The sequence below is a fragment of the Lepeophtheirus salmonis genome, chromosome 6 (genome assembly GCF_016086655.4).
Source record: "Lepeophtheirus salmonis chromosome 6, UVic_Lsal_1.4, whole genome shotgun sequence".
NCBI classification, from domain to species: Eukaryota; Metazoa; Arthropoda; class Copepoda; order Siphonostomatoida; family Caligidae; genus Lepeophtheirus; species Lepeophtheirus salmonis.
Genome location: NC_052136.2, coordinates 55,333,543 through 55,346,322, shown reverse-complemented (window position 1 = coordinate 55,346,322; position 12,780 = coordinate 55,333,543). Strand labels below are relative to the sequence as shown.

General features: G+C 32.3%; 3 protein-coding genes across 4 annotated transcripts; all 3 read right to left on the bottom strand.

Moving 5' to 3' along the window:
• Positions 1–608: 608 nt before the first annotated feature.
• On the bottom strand, positions 609–4,651 carry LOC121119847 (TATA element modulatory factor). 2 transcript variants are annotated; one of them, XM_040714652.2, is made up of 8 exons: positions 4,263–4,627; positions 3,754–4,206; positions 3,378–3,695; positions 3,141–3,275; positions 2,809–2,992; positions 2,601–2,745; positions 974–2,548; positions 609–924 (listed from the first exon to the last, which is right to left on the bottom strand). In XM_040714652.2, exons 1-8 carry the CDS (start codon positions 4,450–4,452, stop codon positions 811–813), a joined length of 3,114 nt encoding a protein of 1,037 aa, XP_040570586.1. In that variant the 5' UTR covers positions 4,453–4,627; the 3' UTR covers positions 609–810. The 2 variants fall into 2 exon arrangements, with proteins under 2 accessions (XP_040570586.1, XP_040570587.1); XM_040714653.2 differs by lacking the exon at positions 3,141–3,275 and having other exon boundaries at positions 4,263–4,651.
• A 3,069-nt stretch (positions 4,652–7,720) lies between these two features.
• LOC121119840 (uncharacterized) lies at positions 7,721–8,945 on the bottom strand. The gene is made up of 2 exons (XM_040714640.1): positions 8,648–8,945; positions 7,721–8,583 (listed from the first exon to the last, which is right to left on the bottom strand). Exons 1-2 carry the CDS (start codon positions 8,943–8,945, stop codon positions 8,102–8,104), a joined length of 780 nt encoding a protein of 259 aa, XP_040570574.1. The 3' UTR covers positions 7,721–8,101.
• On the bottom strand, positions 8,826–10,151 carry LOC121119838 (schwannomin-interacting protein 1). Its single transcript, XM_040714639.2, has one exon. It carries the CDS (start codon positions 10,016–10,018, stop codon positions 8,984–8,986), a length of 1,035 nt encoding a protein of 344 aa, XP_040570573.1. The 5' UTR covers positions 10,019–10,151; the 3' UTR covers positions 8,826–8,983.
• Between the last annotated feature and the right edge of the window lie 2,629 nt (positions 10,152–12,780).

The following is a 12,780-nucleotide window of genomic DNA, read 5'->3' as shown; positions in this document are numbered from 1 at the left end:
ATGGAAATATAAAAATCTATAAAATGACCCGACATATAGGCCACTCCTGATAATAAAAAAAAATTATAAATTATCGTTGAAATAAAAAAGTTTTATTTAGCCTTAAGTTGTGATATTGTATAAGACTTTTCGGATTACAGATTAAAAAAAAAAAAAAAAAAAGAATACCTCCCACAACAAAGTGCTTCATAATTAATTTGATTCTTTAATGAACCAATTATTGAATCTCACTGGTCATGAAATCCTAATTTAATTTTAATGTTCATAACTCTTGTTCACTATACAACCTTTTTCTATAGATATTAATGTTGAAACTCGCTAAAAAGCTGATCATGATCTGGACTCCCGTCGTTATATGCGGAGAAGTGATGTATCACATTCACAAGTTATCAGCAGTTAAGAAATATTCTTATCCAAATCCAAAAATTTCTATATTCGTATCCGTTTATTACCTGCATTTTGAGATTTTCGATACATCACGCATGCAGATGATTTCAAAGTTGATTGCATATTGAATAAAAATTAAGATACAAAATTAAATATTAGTTCTAGATTAAATTATCAATATGTAATTTGAAAAACTCTGCTCTAAAATTATCAATTAGAAGTAAGAAAAAACATTTATTGATACTATTTAAAAAACAAAAATAAAAACACAACAAACTAAACGAAAACAAACGATATAGAATCATGTTTGACGCAAAAATTAAAACGATATAAATATAAATCTAAAATATATATAAAACTTGTACAGTTTCTTATGACAAATATATCACACTTTATAATAAAATAAGAAAAAATAACTATTTCTTAGCTATTCCGTTGAGACTGTAAGAGTTCTTGAATTTGAACCTTATACATTTCTTTCACATCTTGCAAATCTAATTTAAGTTCTTCCGTCTCTTCAACTTTTTCTCCATACATCTAAAAGATAAGGATGAATAATGAAAACTTTAACTAAAACAAAACATACCGTGAGCATTGTTTGGTATTTCTCTTCCGTCTCCTTGTAAAGCTGAGTTAAGCTCTTGACTTCATCCTCAACTTCATTCAGTTTATCGACTTTAATAGATAAATTACTTAGCTCCATTGTCATTGAGTCTCTAATCTTTTCCAAACTGGATATTTCAGCTTGGAGCTGCGACACTTCTCCATCTCTTTGCCTCAGAGAGAACTGATAATTTTCTACAAGGGAGGCTAACGAACTTCCACCGACACGGACCGAATCATAAAAAGAATTATTGTTTCTCATTCGAGAATTGTCGAAAATTGACTCATCCCCCCATTGCTCAGAGATGGATGAAAATTGGGAAGGAGAGCTACGACAGGAATATCGTTCCAAATTATTCTTATCTAGATTTTGTTGCATTTCTTTCATCTTAGATTCCCTGTCCTGGTATAATCCCTCTAAATGATTTATTTTGGTCTCTAATTTGATTTTTTCATTTTGAAAAACTACTTCATGTAGCTGGCATTTTTTTATAGCCTCGGAGAGTTCTTGGGATAGTGAAGAATTTTTGCTCAATATGGAAGACAACTCTCTCTTTTTAGACTCCTCAACAATTTTAAATCTTTGTTTGAGATCAGTTAGTTCATTATTCTCATATTCTTCTATCTTGATTAGCTCTTGATATTTTACCTCTAAACTGGAATACTTCGCTGATAAATTCATATACTGCTCCGACACACTTCTATCACGCTCCTGTGCAGCTCCTAATTGAATGGTCATATATTGGAGTCGCTCATTAAGAGTTTGTTCTAATTTGTCACTAGAGGACTGAGTTTCTCGAAGGGAGGTCTGTAGGGACTCAATTTGTCTCTGAAGAGGTAACGTGGCTGCACTCACAGTGCTTGAGAGCTCTGCAAGACGATTTTCACTTTCCTCTAGTCTACACTGTAAGTCATCTCGTTGACGACACAATTGTTCCTCACGATGTGAAGCTCCTCTCTCTGCTGAGTTTAAGCTACTTCGTAATTCATCCATTCGAGTGTACAACGTTTCTTTCTCTAAAATGGATTTCTCCTGAAGATCCCGTAATTGTTCCTGTAGAGCAATTTTGGCTGTCATTTCTTTAGAAAGGGCAACTTCATGAGCTGCATCTTCTTTTTCTGACATTTGTCTCTTCAGCTCAGCAATTTCTTTATACGAATTCTCAAGACTACTCCGGAGATTATCACTTTTTTCTGTGACTTCATCCACTGATAATTTCAATTTATTTTTTTCTTTTTCTAATTTGGAATTTAAGGAGGATAGATTTTGTATGGCAAGAATGTGATTAGACTCATTTTCATCCTTTGTCTTAGATGACTTTTTGAGACGATCAAAATCAGTATTCTTTGTTTCAAGCTCGGACTTGAGTGCTTTAATTTCCTTATCGTTATTTTTATCTTTCGAGCGAAGTTTTTTCACAAGCTCCGAATATTTTCCTACTTCTTTGGATAGACTTTCACCTTCACATCGGAGATCGGAAATAGTCGAATCCCTTTCCTCGATCATTTCCTTCCATTCTTCCTCACGTTTACGTTTTACAAACTCTTGTTTCATAGCCTAAAAATATTCACTAGAGTTTTGTTCGATTCTAAATTTCTTAATCACTTACTTTGACCTCATCTTTTAAACTATCTCGTTCAGCAAGGGTTTTTTGGAGTTTTTTCTCCATATTAGAAAGCCTAGTAGTAAATTCTTCAGCAGTAAGTGTACTTTCTGTTAATTTATTATTAATCTTCATTGCTTCTTTTATTTGACTGCATTTAAAAAATTAACAAAGTAATGTTCCGTATGTGTTTAATTAAGAAGGAAATATATACCTTGACAAATCCGTACTTTTTTCTTGAAGCTCAATATTACATCGACTCAACTCAACAATTTTATATTCTCTAGCATCCAAAATTTCATTCATATCCTTTATTTTCTTTAACAAACGATCAATTTCTGTTTGGGACGTTTCATCAGATCCTGATATGGACAACTCGGAACCTGTACGTGTATGGCCTAGAAAGATAATATTAAAAGATTCAAAGAACAAATCTACAATACATTTAAACAATGCAACAAATCTATAGAATCTCATTTATTTTTATATACATGTATGTAAGTGCTACCGCAACCACAACTAAAAGAAAATATACACAGAACTCACTAATCTCGATAGAAGCCAGCGTATCTATTGTGTGCTTTTCATCTGTAGCATTCGAAACTGAAACTTTTTGAAGATAATCTAATTGATTATCCAAAATGGCTTCCTTAATTGTTTCATCATCAGTAATAACTGTTTCTGCAAATTTCAAATCATCGGCAGCAATAAAAAATACACATTTTTAACCATTCGAGTCTCAGGTTTTACTTAAGTCAAATTATTTTTACAATAAAACATTACCTTTATGATCGCAGTATTGCTTGTCTTTTTTGCAGCTAGGAGATATACAACGATGATGAGATGAGATGGAGCTTGCAGTACTAGGAGGAGGACTTGAAATAATTTCAATATCTGAGGAACTTGTATGTGTTTCCAATTCATCTCCAGATGTATGACCACTATTTATTGCTTTGACAACTTCATATGACTTGGAGCTTGAACTCCCAGCCTCACTTCGTTTTTCACTTTGATCGATCATGGCTTCATGTATGAGGAGTTCTGGGCCACAAGAGGTCATGATGGCACTAGTATTTTGGAATTCGGAGACTTCTATTACAGCTAAAAGGTATTATGTAAAACAAATTAAAGTACATATTTTTTTTTTAATTGAACATACGATCGCAACAGATAATGGAATTGTTTTTATTATCTTCCTCTTCTTCATTATTGGAGGAGTCGTTTAAATCGCATTCCTCGAAGCCCGTACTATCCCTTCTATTCTCCCCATTTTCCATCCCCTCAACAGAATTATCCATGATATCAAGTTCTTCATTTTTACGTATAGTAGAGCTTATTACAGAGAATCCACTCCTTGATGTGGATGTTGTGGAGGATATTAAAGTGTCAGTAATATTTGTCGTTGAGGATTGAAGAGAATCTCGAAATGCGGAGTCCGTTGATGCAATATCGTCATCTTCCTCGTCATTTTCTACATTTTCCGAGATTTTCAGTAAAGATGAAGTATTAGACAAGGGTTGAACTGTTGTTACAGATGTTAACAAGTCCGAAGAACTCTTGGGTTCAGCTAAAACAACTCCAGGCTCTTCAGCGATCAGAGATTCGCTGTCTTCTAAAAAAAACCTTAAATGAACTCATGAATCATTTCATATATGACTACAAAAATACCCTTTTCTGTTGATGGGTTTTTTAAGTAATCTTTAGCTTCAAAGAAGGAGCCTGTGAAGGAGCCCCATGTGGATTGATCCAAACCAAACTCATGTTCTTGAATATCCAAAGCAGAGTCGAGTTTCTTTTGAGCTTCTTTGACGGCGTTTTTTGCTAAACTAGCAAAATTAGATCCTTGAAGCCAACTCATGTTTTGAAGGGTTGCCTTAATAAACTTATTATATCTCCATGAATTGATTACGAAAAACAAACGTCGGCAAAATCAATTCAATACCAGTAGTTGTAAGAATTATACATCAAATATATCATATATGTACGTAAAATAAATACTAAAGAAAAGTAAAGTCTATCGAAATTGTACTAGTGGCATTTTCTCTTTGCTTTTGTACAATTCACGCTCTCGAAGTTGTACAAGAATTGATCATTTATAATTTAAAGTCACGTGGAGTAAACCCAACAATCAGAAGATAGAATATGAAAAAGATAATATGACGTTTACTGTTAATTAAGAAATTAAAGGCTCAAATATTCCAGGCCCACTCCTGAGCAGGCCTGCATCTTAAATTGTAGATGTCTGCTTTATTCGAAATAAAATATATAATTATTTATGGATGATCAGCAGACTTGATGCATACATTGATCTATCAATTCAATATTAAACATTATAACTATTTAATATTTCAAAATCTAAATGTTATATATTTATTATTATCTATTGAACCTGTAGTTCTACACCTCTGTTTTTCTTTCCTATTCACGTCATTATCTTTAGTGTACCACGCAACCTTTCTTCGAAAAAGAAGCCGGGGAAAAGACCCGAAATCATCTGGTAGTTGGTGATATAAGTCAATCATACCACCACTATTTATATCTTATATACTCTCAGAATATCACTGTCATATTATTTCTTCACCATTTTTAAAATAAATACCTACCTTTTTTTGATACTGTATTATAATATTACTTAATAATATTTGATTAAAAGAGTAGTTAGTTATTTTATTATTTCTATGAAAAAAATAGCCAAAATTTCTTCATAGAAATAATAAAATAACCAAAATCTATATATAAAAGAGAGATTGTGTGTGTCTGTGTAGATAACTTTTATACGTTCCCCCACCGTTGAATCTAGGGGGCTGAAATGTTGAACTTTCCAGTTCGGACGTGCAAAGACGGGATGTCGATTTTTGGGGTAATATAAGGGGGGCTTATTCCATGCCCAAAACACAAAAATCGTTTTTTTCAGATCATGGAGACTAAATAGGGGGTTGAGTTATTTATCAAAAAGAGATTGGCGTTTCAAACAACAATTATACGAATAACTATGTTTTCTAAATTTATTCAAAATCAAAAAAGTCATGGCCAAAAAGAGAAATCGGTGAAAATTGCAATTTTGTTTATTTCATATGCAAAAAAATGAACTTCCAATGTAATATGGGATTAGTAAATAGAATAGAGTTCGTAGAAATTTGTTTGGAGATTGGTTTGCATATAAATTTGCCAAATAAAAATTTATGTTTAACTGAAATACCTGTCATTTTCTGAATAATTTTTCAATTTTTCTCTCTTTTTCCCGCCATTTTTTCATCAAACGTCAATTTTCAATATTTAAAAAAAATGCCACAAAGCGATACATTTTGTTACATAATTTTTGCAAAAATGAACCAGTTATCGAGAGTTATTTTTTGGACAACATTATTCTTCATAACTTCTTTTTTTTCGCAAGTACGAAAAAAATATTGGTAGGTTTGTGTTTCTTTTATAATTACGATAAATTAACTATTAACTATTTTGTAAAGTTTTTTGTAATTTACTTCGCAAATTTCGATTTGGGAATTTTTTGAAGTAAATAGAGAATGGATTTCTCATTTACACAATTTTTTAGATGCATATATGTTGGTATGTTATTTGAATTTTATAAAAAAAAATGGGCGGGGGGCGGGAAGTTTGTATGATGCGACGTTGTAAATTACCGTACGAAACCGGATTAATTTACTTTGAAGAATCGAAGAGAATTCAAACAATAATTATAAGTAAATAGAAGTATTTTCTGAATATTTTTTAAATTTTCTTAATTAATTTGACCATTTTCAATGTGATTTCCCTCTCCCTCCTTTATCCGAGCAAAGCCGGGTAAACTATAGCAAGTAAATTATATAAACGACGAGGGATGAACAAGAAATTATATTCCTGTTCTTTTGGAAATGGAGCATTTGTATAGAATAACTTATTTAATTTTAACATAGGGTACATACATATAACATAGGGTATTTTTGTGTTAGCGAGATAACGCCGTGTACAGTGTTTATATTATATATGTGTGTTAGGTATTATTTATGTATTTGTACCTAATTAGCTTCGACCTATATAAAGTATAAACCCTGTCATCATTGTACATGAGTATGACAGAGTAGTGCATTTCATATATTGATTAGTAAGAATATATGTGTTCCTTGTAAATTATACTTTATCCTATTCCTCCACGTTCCTCCTCGTTTCTTTCTGTCGTCCTGGATTACTCTAATTAATAGTTTGCGTCTAGCAACTTCGTCTGGACACAACACTAAATTGAGCCAAAAAATATATCTTTATTTTATGAACTGTATGTTAAATTAAAAATTATTATGATTCGATATTAATATTTCATATTAATTAATTATTTGAATAAAACTTACTACATAATAATAATGTACAAGCACAAATTGAAGTTGATGCTTTATTTTTGATGAGCAAATTCATCAGTTTAATAAATCAATTAAATAATTTTTTTAACCTTTACTTGTAAAAACTCTTCTAAGAATATCTGGTTTGACTTTGAGTTCTAAATATGCAGTGTGTCCATCATGTTTACCTCAAGAACAATTTTTGGGGGATTTCAAGTATTACCCCAGCATAGAAGAGTTAATTAAAATACTACGTTGTATTAATATGAAAATATTGCCCGACAAATATTATGGCGTAGTAATTGTACGAAATTTATATTAGTTTACCAACATATTTTTCCATTTGAATATTCTAGCCGCACACCTTCTGATCCTCTCATCAACTTCATGTACAGGCGATTTTTTAATAGAAGGATCGTTCATTGTGCAGATGCCCCTTCACATTATTGATATCAATGTCTGTGATAGTGACTTGACCTCGTGAATAATTGCCTCTGCGCTCAAAAATACGTAAATGCTCCAGATCTTCTACCGAATTATCGTTTACTTCTATAAGAACTAAGGAATTCAATACAAAGACCCAGTGAAGAACAAAGAGTTCTCATCCTCTACAACTCATTAATTAAATAGTATCGTGTACATCACTAAAAAATACGAATAATTAGGGTACTAACTATACAAAATAAAATATGGATGATTTTTTCAATAATGTATCAATGCGAACGAATTGACCTACCTCTATTTTGATGTTTTCTGGATATAATTACCTTCTTAATTAACTAAGAGCACAAGCACTGCAATGATGGGATATATTATTAATTAAATTTTAATAGAGGACTGACAATTTCAGTAAAAACGAAATAAGAACGTAAGTATATGTACATAGTGAATAACTATTAATATACAAATACAATTAATTTAAGTAACAAGGTATTGCTCCTACTACTGGACATTGTAATCATCGTACAAAATGTAATAGCATTATTTTGTCACAGTATTGATAATTACACAAATATAAAATAGATTCTTTTCTAAATGTGTGAATAAATAAATGGTAGTTAATAATATAATTAGTATCATATAATAGTTCTTAAAATTACAAGGGAGGAAAAAAATATTGGGGGATCATTGAGTACAAATGATATAACAAAGTTGTATAACTTAGATGGATAACTACTAAGCATTTTTTGTCAAATCATAGTGAGAAACCTCTTTAAGATCCTTTCTAAGTCTATACATTTCGATTGGAAAGGATCCAAATAGGAGATTCTTTTTATACGACTTTTTCATTTTGAACCCCTTACGATAGTAAAGGTTTCTAGCTGAGTCGTGATACTGAGACGTAAGGAGCTCCACAGCCTGGAATTCCTTGGATTTACAATGACTTAGAGCCACATCTATAAGTCGAGAGCCAATGCCTTTCTCTCGATATTTGGGTTTCACGGCCATTCTGCGAAGCCATGCTACGCTTGTAGGTGGATCTCCCATATCTGGATCAGACTTTATATTTAAAGCAATGGTTCCAACTATCTCGGGAGGAGGAGAATCCAGAGGAAATTCATAGTTTGAATTCGCAAACATAAAGTCATCTGAACTATGACTAGCAGCGTCATTTATAACTTCTGCCACAAAGAAGGCTTTTCTTCCAGAGTATAAAGCTATTAAAATAATTTTGATTAGACAGTGTAAGGTCAATTTTTAAATGGATTTTCTTTTACTTACCATCAATATTGTTGAGATCATTGTGTGCCTTGATAGTCTTAATCCAATGTCCCATATAAATGATGAGATAAATGGCAAAAAAGGAAGTAGGAGCTGAAGCAATAGCGAGGAATAATGGCAAGTCGAGAACAATAAAAAGAACAGCGGCAAGCATAAGCACGATTTGTGCAGTAAACTCCTTCATCACAGTATTAAAAAAGAATGGATTAACAGTGACAAAGGTTGAATTATTGACTAGTCTTCGAATTTCAGCATCATCGCCCTTTTTATAGGGTCTAAAACGTACAATGACTGTCATTTTGAGTGAATTTCTATTTATAAAATAATAATAATAATTTAGGTTCCTTGTACATTTAGAGTTAAATCCTCAATATCTAAAAGCTGTCCCTCCTGTTCTATAGAAAGTTCGTCCTTTTCCAACAAGAGTTGAACAAGTTCTTCATTAAATGCTTGAATTTGTGAGTGGTTGTTGTTCACGACAACTTGAAGAGTTGCAAGATTTAAAGTTGAGAGGCCTTCCTCACTCTTGAGAGATTCTTCTTGAATTCCAAGCTTCGTTAAAGGATTATCCGCACTTCTTTTTTGCTTCTCCGAATTTATTTTACGCTTAGCTATACGACGACAGTTCTCAAGATCAGTACGAGCCTCCTTTTGAAGTTTTCGAATCTGTTTGGCAAAACGAGCTTTTGCTTTTTCTTCCCGGTAAGAGGGTCCTTTTGAAGGTGAGGGAGGAGTACTGAGATCAGGATTTCTTATACGTTCCCAATCGGATCTAGAAGTAGGAAAAACGTCTGAGTCTTCTTTTTCTTCCTCGTCACTGGATAGCTCCTGATTCGGGTTTAAATAGAGATCTTCGTCCTCGTTATCACCTTCAGATATAGTTTTATTGATATAGCAAACTTCTAAATCCTTGTTATTCTGTAACTCAGGATTTCTTTTAGTTTCGTTCGATCTTTCTTCAGAGGAAAAGGCAAGTTTCTTTAGGATTTCTTCGCGTGAATTTTGGGGTGCTTTCTTTCTTTTGAGACGAGGAGAGGGACTCTCAACTACTTGAATAAACTTGGAGACCACATCCTCATCGATTTGGGCCTCTTCTTCGATTTCTTCTTCAATTGGCTGATTGCAACTTCTATATTTGTATTTTTCTCCCGGAAAAACTGGGAGGGAAGCACTTTTGGGGATATGTTTTTGAAGGGATGGTTGATTCTGGAAAAACAGTCCACCGATGCGATGTACAGACTCGGATCGAATAAGACTCAAATCACTAAGAAAATTTTCTTTGGCCTTCCCTAATTCGTGATTCAACTCAGAGATGCGAACTTCTTCTAACTTCTCGCAAAGACGAGATACCAAACCCTCAAAAACAGGCATTATACTTCCATGTTTCTCATAATTAAAGCTATTCTTTTTAAACACCTTGGCTTCATCAACTTTTTCAACGCCCCAAAAAATCGAAGTACTATGTAAGCTACTAATACAACTCTTCTTTATTATTAGCTTCTTCAAGAAGCTGACTCTTTTCTCTTTATTTCTCTCTAGCTGTCTATTTCTTATTGCCCTCCTTCTTTCTAGCTATTTACTATGTACTGACATAATTATTCAATTTCCATTTATACTCATAGACGCTAATATATACAATCCCTCTACTTCAAATTACTGCTTAAAGAAATTATTATACATTAATTTAGTCCCTTCAGCCTAAATCCCATATATACTACAGTATCACACATTGAACTGAAATTAAAGTATCAATTTGAGTATTTAATATATAACTTTCTCCACATTGTTAATGGTTCCAGTCATGCTAAATATGCATGTTATACATAATATACTCAATCATTCAGCTAGACGCTGATCTCACGTTAAATGTCAAGGAGGAGTAGTTTTGCACAACTTGTATAAATTTGAAGAAATATATTTAGTAGAATTGTGTTTAATGTAAGGAGGAGTCCACGATCCATTTTTTTACGAGTCCGATGCAATTCTTGAGTCTTTGAGTTTGAGTCTTATTGGAGTTCCAAATCCTTTTACTTTGAGCGTCATTTCAGTATGAAGTTAGAGTTCAAAGGGACTTAAATGCGACAAAGATTACTAGTTCCAAGTATTGGTTTAAAGGTTAATTTAATAAAATAGAGGCTTAGTTTCCTAATATTATTACTTATTTACAATTATTAAAACTTTTTTTATGAACTAGTCCTACATATATTCATAAGTCATATATATCCTAAACTCGCCTAAAATATCAGTTTCAATTAATTATTTATCAGTAACACTTTGGTATACATTATCATTCAATGGATAATATATTATGGCTTATGTATATATGAGTTAGTTCCGCGGATACCCGTGACGTATTATATTTGATGAATATAGATCTAACATCTTTATTATATTTTGACATTGCTGTATAATTTTTTACACTAATGGTATTACGATAGTCCACTAGGGAGACAAGTCTCTTAGATAACCTAATTATGACTCTAACGGATAACTAGGACTACACTTAGTCCCCCCTAATTGCCCATTGCAATAGGTTGATAACAATGTCTGACACCCTGACTCAATTTAAAAGAGAAAAGAAAAAATGTAACAACCTGCCTTAGTTTCCCCTACTTTGTTGATAGTAGGGAAGACCGAGACAGATTGTTATATTTTTTAATATATTTAATACTTTAAAAAGAGATTTATGATCATAAAGTTCTTTATAGTAATTACTTTTGAATTTAAGTAAAGTTTTTTTTTATAGATAATTTAAATGAAGTGACATCATGAGTTTCGAGTTTGAATTTATGTCGAGTATAAACACATTAATGAAATTATTAATTTTTAATTAAGTCCGGAGCTTAGTTTCTAATCAAGATTTTAGCAAACTATTTTGTGCTTGAAAGTTATCTACTCAGCATAATTATAAATTAGAAAATGCCTCAGAGAGGGAATTTTCATTTAAAGCATGGAGATTGACTTTTCCATGATTACACTCTACATAAGCAAAATTTTTGTAAGCATGATCTGGGAATACACTAGAAAAACTATTGTATGAAATAGGTCGCTCAATAAACCCATCTTCTTAATGAAACAATGGTAAAAAAAAACCCACGTGCGGTGTGATTACTGGTTCAAGGTCATTTTGCCGAGCCGAAATTTCATCGAAGGATTAATTGTGACAATTAGCCGAAAAAGGATATTAAATTCATTTATATTTACGATTACATATTTTAATTCCATTTAAAATGATTGTCTGGTATATGTCAAAATATACGCTACAAGGATCTCTTATAATATCCTATAATACATCCCGATCCACGGATTGTGCAGATGAGTTGCTGTGCGCCGAGGCAAGTTAAATTTTTTCACCACCGCTTCCCTCAGCATCAAGGAACCCTCATAGTATCCCAAAAATACATCCCAGTCATAAAGTTGTACAGGGAAAGTGTTGGGCCAAAAAGCACTTTAAACTCTACCGCTACCACGTTTCTAAACACAAGGACCTCATTTAATATGCTATGATACACATTGGTCCACAGGTTGTGCACAATGCATCCCATAAAATCGTATATGTATAATATTTTATACGTAAATATATTTAATACATTTAACGCCATTCGTCACATAAACATAGGACAAAAAATTACAAATTACTTGCGTAGATGTGAAAGCTGCACAACCTGTTATTCAGGGTTTGTTATGGTCAGGGACGTCCACAATTAAGGAACTTTTGCATTTTACTAGAAAATTTTCTATAAATAGCTTTAGATTTTTGAAAAAATTTCCCCAAAAATTTAATTTTTTGTGAATGGCTGTTTTTTTTTTAATTTTTTTCGAAAAGATTCAATATTTGAAATGTAATGTTAGTAATTTTTTCAGAAAATTTAATTTTTCAAATTTTTTCAGAAAAAAAAAATCCAAAAACGGCCCAGCGCTTCACCAATACCACCTGTAGACTGGGTATACTAAATGGGGTATTTCATGGCAAGCAAGGTTAATAGAAATGCAAGCTTAGACCATCATGTAATTGGGCTAGCCAGAATTTTCAACCTGATGTATTTTACCGACTGCTGGGCAATACTGGCAGATTTTGACAGAACACACAACTACTTATAATCTATGACGTCACTATTGCTATAATTTACATG